This window comes from Colobus angolensis, unplaced genomic scaffold, assembly GCF_000951035.1.
Source record: "Colobus angolensis palliatus isolate OR3802 unplaced genomic scaffold, Cang.pa_1.0 Scaffold76, whole genome shotgun sequence".
NCBI lineage: Eukaryota > Metazoa > Chordata > Mammalia > Primates > Cercopithecidae > Colobus > Colobus angolensis.
The window spans coordinates 5605463-5611831 of record NW_012121376.1 but is presented as its reverse complement, the minus strand read 5'-3'; the positions used below and the strand labels follow the sequence as shown (position 1 = coordinate 5611831).

Genomic DNA, 6369 nt, shown 5'->3' with positions numbered 1-6369 from the left:
GTGAACCCGGGAGGCGGAGCTTGCAGTGAGCCGAGATCGCGCCACTGCACTCCAGCCTGGGCGACAGAGCTAGACTCCGTCTCCAAAAAAAAAAAAGAAAAATAGTAAAGCAAAGATAAGGAATTCTTACAACATAGGAACTTCTTTTCAGCCATTATGAAGCATGATTCTTTATTCACACCAATTGGAAGATTTTCTTCTAAAACTCAGCCTCTTCAGATGTTTTTCAGTTTCCCCAGGAAGACCTTTCTTCCCCGGTGCCACCTTTGCTAAAACACAGGACCACTGAGTCAAGAGGGCTTCTTGTTGATTTCTCTACCAGCTCTCATGAGAGGTTTCCCCACTGCTGCATCCCTCTCTGGAACCAGGGGAACTGTTGTCACCGAAGTCTTCATACTGTAAAGGAGCATGGAGCTGCCTAATTAAACCCTGGACAGAAAAGCTTTTAGCGAGCTCTTCACCACATCTGTTCTGGAAAGCCTGAGTACCTGTCCACACCCATTTTATTCCGTTTAGAAACTAGGTCACTGAGACTGCAGAAATAGCAGCCCTTGTTGAACCCCTGGCATGTTCCCTTGCTGAGGCTAAATGAGAGATGGGCCGAACACACAATTTTTACTCAGAAAAACTTAGAAAAAGAAAAAAAAATGAAGTGAAAAACCAGCTAAGAAAACAAGGTCAAACTGGCACCCTTCTTGGAAGGGTGGCAGCCTTTTTTCCTGGAATGTTAACTTGTTTTTTATTCTACACACCCTACTCCCCTTCTTCTTTTTGTAAGACATTTTTATAGGAGGAAAATGCCATTAAAAATCCTCTGTTTACCTTGGGATTTCCTCTGTTTTATTAGAACAGGCTATGATACTTGGAGAAAATGGAAAGCATCGGCATTTTGAGGCCATGGCAGGGTAGCTGCGTTTATGAACTGGTGCAGTAAATAACAGTGTGGAGAGGAGGTGAAAGAATTTGGAAAATGAAATATGTTTTCTTCCAGAGCACTGGCGCTGGGAACATTTATCAACTGGTAGATTTAGTTGTTAGAAATACTAAAGAGGTGCTATTCAGCAGAATTATTTTTAAATTCAGTATGTTTTTGGCTTTTCTCTGTGGTCTTTTGAAAGTGATACTGAATAATCTTATTTTCAGTGTTTATTCCTCTTGGTTAAATCTTAAGGGAAAGTGGCAAGGAGTGGTCTCTTAATTTTTTTGTTTTTGCTTTCAATTCTTAGGTCTGTGGTTTACCAGCAGAGTTCAAAAGAATCTGCCACTTTGCAGCCATTTTTCACGTTGCAGTTGGATATCCAGTCTGACAAGATACGCACAGTCCAGGATGCCCTGGAGAGTTTGGTGGCAAGAGAATCTGTCCAAGGTTATACCACAAAAACCAAGCAAGAGGTATGTTCACACTTGATTTTGAACCTTTCTACTGAGGTGCTCTGGTTTGGTGGAAAGAACACAGCATTAGGAATGAGGGGAAATGGATCTGATTTTGCCTCTCAAATCAGTTGCTTAACCGTTTTGTACTGAAAGTTTTCACGCTTTTACAATGAAATGGTTGAAACATGATCCCAAGGGCCTCTTTTAGCTCTAAATCATATTACACAAGGTAATGATCTCCTTTGGGTTGTTTATCTTGAGCTACATTTAATTTTCTGGCAATCTAATCATGATATCACAACATCAATACTAGCTCTGACAGAGGCCGAGTAGCTCATTTATGTTCATGATACCGTAGGGTACAGCTTTCATTAGATTAGTTAGGATGTCAAAGAGATTCCAGACACATCTGTTTTGCATTTGATTGTAGATCTTCCAGGTCATTGTAAAAATAATATAGTCATTGTTCTGATGCTTGTTACTCTTTGGTTTGATCTGGAAAAGATGAGATCCTGAGTCTTTCAGTCTTCATGAATTTAAGACTATCGGATTATAGCTTGGTGGAGTCCTTGTCAACTCGGTCAGGCGAGACGGATAGCATTCTGCCCTGTGAGAGCTGATTAGTTCCTGGCTATCCAGATGTGCCAGCTTATGACTGTTTTCTGCTCTGCAGCAGAGAGTGTCTTCTCTGTTATGTATCTTAGGTTGTGGCAGTGAATTCATAAAAATGCACTGGGGAGATGAATGCAGGCTGATAATTATGGACAATCCATAGCATTCCTGCAAAGCGATATTTGAATAATGAGCAGTGGATGGCAGCTACAAGGTAAAATAAGGTGCCTCAGCATAGAAGACTTGTCATCACATTGTATGACTGGGATGGATCTATCCTTGGCTTGGCTTGTGTGCTCTGAGTCAAAAAGAGCAAAGTAGGACATCGGGACCCTTAGCACCTCAGGGGTGTCCTGCTGTGGACTGTCCCCCAGGCTTGGGGGACAACCGTAGAAGTGATGCCTCATCTTCTGCCGTGTTTGCAGACTTGCATCTCATGGGCGATTTTGTTTAAAAAATAGAAGCAGCAGGAGCCCGAGCAGAAACGTGGTCGTTGACTTCAGTGAATGAGCTAAGGAGAGTCTGGCGGTGGACCTCGCGGAAGAGAGAGAGGGAAAAAGTGGTATTTGTGTTGGGGAGGTTGGTTGGGTGGTTCAGTTGTGCACTGGCTGTGGGTGACTCTTGTTGGCTAGGCTCTCTTCTGTGGCAGCTGCAACTCCAGAGATGGCTCCCTGGCCCTGGCTGCTGTTCCACTCTGCTTACGCTGTTTCTTGAGCCAACTATGGGAGTCTTGGGCCACCCACGCTGTTGGGGAGGTGGTCAGCCTTTCTGTGGGCTACCTAGGGAAGACCCTTTTGTAATGTGTCTGTTTTTCTCTTTTGCTTCTGCTGCAATTACAGTTTGACTTTGCTGGGGTGGGCTGGTAGGGGTGGTGGTATGAGGGCAGGGATTGAGGCATAGGCAGTTGTCAGCCTGTTGTTAGACGGTAGTGAAGAAAGAATGGTTTATCCTAAATAGCAGGTTTGGAGGAAGGCTTCAAGAAAGAAGGTGGGCCAGGTGTGGTGGCTCACGCCCATAGTCCTAGCACTTTAGGAGGCTGAGGCAGGAGGATTGCCTGAGCCCAGCAGTTCGAGGCTACGGTGAGCTATGATCGCGCCACTGCAGTCCAGCTGTGGATAGTGAAACCCTGTCTCTAAAATGTAAAAATAAATAAAAATAAAGGAAAGCTGGCATTTTGGTGGACTCCTGAAGATACAAAAAGAATGCTGCTAGCTGTTCTGGCTGCACGGTTGTTGTAGTGTGTCATCAGATGAGATCAGGACCACTTTGAACAACAGATGTTTGAGGAAGGTTTTGGACAGCCTGTATGGAAGTATCTGTAAGGAGCACATTACATATTTTCTTGAATGTGATTTTTTTTTTTAAGTTTTTAAAATGCCAACTTTATTATATTTTAGATCAGAAGTGTCTTTCTGTGGGAACATGTGAAGGTTTTGGGGAAAATAGGATTATATGAAATATTTGCTGTATAGAAAATGTCTGCCTTTGTTGAGTGATTAGAAATTAAGCCTCAGTTTGTCTGGAAACCCAAAATACACATTTAATAATTTCGGATTAACCATTTAGTGAATCAACTGAGAGTGTTAACGTGAAAATCACAGATCAGTAAGCACTGAAAAGCATCCTAGAGATAATTCAGCCCTGCTCTCTTAATTCACAAATGAGGAGACTAGGTCTTACAGTCCCCATCTCTGCTTATAACTGTTGAGCTGTGTTCACACCCTTCATTCACTCAGAAGTGCCTGTTGGCTATGGAGACACTAGAGCATAAAGACGCATGGGAATGTGGAGCCGTGCGAGGTGGTTTTTGCTCCTAGGACCTTAGTCTAGGTGGGAAGACAGGCATGGAAGGGTCTGGAAGGTTAATAAACCTAACCAGTTGATGACTTATGTGCTTGCCTAATACCCTTGAAAATACTTTCAACTAGATGTGAATCTAGTTCTCTGATAGTTTTTTTAATTGTGCTGTATATGCTGCTATCTTTTGGATTGTTACTTTTAAATTACTCACACAAAAAGTATTCTCCAGGCAGGACGCAGTGGCTCACGCCTGTAATCCCAGCACTTTGGGAGACTGAGGCAGGCAGATCACGAAGTCAAGAGATCGAGACTATCCTGGCCAACATGTTGAAACCCCATCTCTACTAAAAATACAAAAATCAACCGGGTATGGTGATGGGCACCTGTAATCCCAGCTACTCGGGAGGCTGAGGCAGGAGAATTGCTTGAACCCAGGAGACAGAGGTTGCAGTGAGCCCAGATTGTGCCATTGCACTCCAGCCTGGGTGACTGAGTGAGACTCTATCTCAAGAAAAAAATAAAAAAAGATATAGGAGAATATCATCATGACTTGGGGGTAGGCAAAGGTTTCATAAGCTAGGTCATAAAAAAGTAATAACCATAAGAGAAAAAAATATATATATATTTATTAGACTTCAACATTTAAAACTTGCAACATTAAAACCGCCTCCAGTAGGCAGAGGTTGCAGTGAGCCAAGAGTACACCACTGCACTCCAGCCTGGGTGACAAAGCGAGACTGTGTCAAAAAAAAAAAAACAAAAAAAACCCAGCTAGTCAAACCATGTGTTTTGGTAAGAGCAGAAATTAATGTATCTGGAGGAATTTCATTTATTTACGTTAATAAATTGTGTATATTTAAAGTGTACACAAGATGTTACGAAATAGAGATAGTAAAGTAGTTGTTAGAGTGAAGCAGATAAACATTCCCCATCACAGTTACCCTTGTGTGTGTGTGTGTGTGTGCGCGCACATGGCAGGAGCAGCTGTTTACTCATTTCGCAAAAGTCCCAAATACGGTGCACTATGAGTAGCTCTTGTCCGATGTTCCACATCAGATCTCTAGGCCTGTTCACCTGTGTAGCTGCCACTTGGTGTCCTTCGACCTACATCTCCCATTCCCACTCCCCACCCCTAGGAACCACTGTTTTCCCTATCTCTGTAGTTTTGTCTTTTTTTTTTTTTTTTTTAAGATTCCATGTATAAGTGAGACCATGCAATATTTTTCTTTCTGTGTCTGGTTTATTTAACTTAGTATAACATTCCCCAGGTTCATTCGTGTTGCGGCAGATGGCAGGGTCTTTTTTACAGCTGAATAGTATTCCCTTGTGTATCTATACACACCAGTTTCTTTATCCATTGGCCCATCCACAGACAGTTGTTTCCCTTTTTGGCTGTTGTGAACTGATTGGAACCAGGTAAGCTAGAGAGTGAAGGGAGTCTGAAGGGAGGTCTTTTTTACACGGACGGACACGTGACTGGGCTGGAGTCCCTGGCACCTAGCTGTGTGCCAGTTCCCTTAACCAGCTTTTTGCCCATTCACAAAGTCCTTTGGAAAGGTTTTTCTTTATTTACCTGAGAGCTTTTCAGTACCACTGTGATGTGGAATTCAGCAAAACTTGTACCATCTCCAAGCAGGTTTACCCATCGAAAGTACTGAAAGGGCCTCATTGCAGTCTGATTTCCTTTCTGAGGCCTTGCAGCATAACCCCCAGGCTGGCATTTCAGTGACACTCTTAGTCTGTTGTTGTCCCAAATGCTGTGTACCTGGAAGAAATACCACCCCTTTTAAGGCATCAAGACTTGATTCAGTCTCTCAGTTCTGAGATTGAATCAGCGACTTTCAACAGGTGAATAATAAGAACTTCAGAAACTACACTGACTCCCTCAGAAGCTGGTTTCTGGTCCTCCATGGAACTGGATTTAGAAGCCAGTTGAGCAGCCATGTGACCTTGAACAAGTCACTTCTGTGTTCTGCGCTGTGAGCTCCATTCCACCGACCCCTTTCTATTCTGGTGCTCTGTGGGGTGTCCATGGCAGCTGTGTGGTCAGTTGTTGCCTGGGAAACGCCTAGCCCCGACCACTGCCTATGGTTCCTTGGGACATGTGGTGTTGGCAGGGAGACGCCAAGGTCCAGGTTGGCGTGCAGCAGTGAGGGGCGGCTGTGCCCTTTGCTCCTTCAGCCCAGCAGCCTGGTTTAGGATTGTGGGAACACCCCTTCGGGATAGGAGAGAAGGATGAAGGGACAGCTCAAATGGAGGCATAGGGAACATGGTTTTTGTGCAGAGGTCAGGTATCAGAATTTCAAGGCCGCAGAGGGTCAGCACACTCAAAGATCCCAAATTTGTCTAACAGTAACCAGTGGAAAATACCAGCGTCCATTTTGGAGGACTTGCTGGCTCAGATTGAATGGCGCTGTCATGGCTGCTAGCTACATCCTCTGAGGGGTCTCTGTTGAAATTGGTTGTTGATGTTTCTTTTGAAAAACAGTAAAGTGGCCGGGCGCGGTGGCTCAAGCCTGTAATCCCAGCACTTTGGGAGGCCGAGACGGGTGGATCACGAGGTCAGGAGATCGAGACCATCCT

At 44.1% G+C, this 6369-nt stretch overlaps 1 protein-coding gene across 1 annotated transcript in view; it reads left to right on the top strand.

The window, feature by feature from the left end:
* The window catches only part of USP10 (ubiquitin specific peptidase 10), a 75912-nt gene that overhangs the window by 61719 nt on the left and 7824 nt on the right, over positions 1–6369 (top strand). Inside the window, exon 10 of the mRNA XM_011928089.1 lies at positions 1172–1392. Within this exon, the coding sequence (XP_011783479.1) occupies positions 1172–1392 (221 nt within the window). The remainder of the gene's footprint in view (positions 1–1171; positions 1393–6369) is intronic.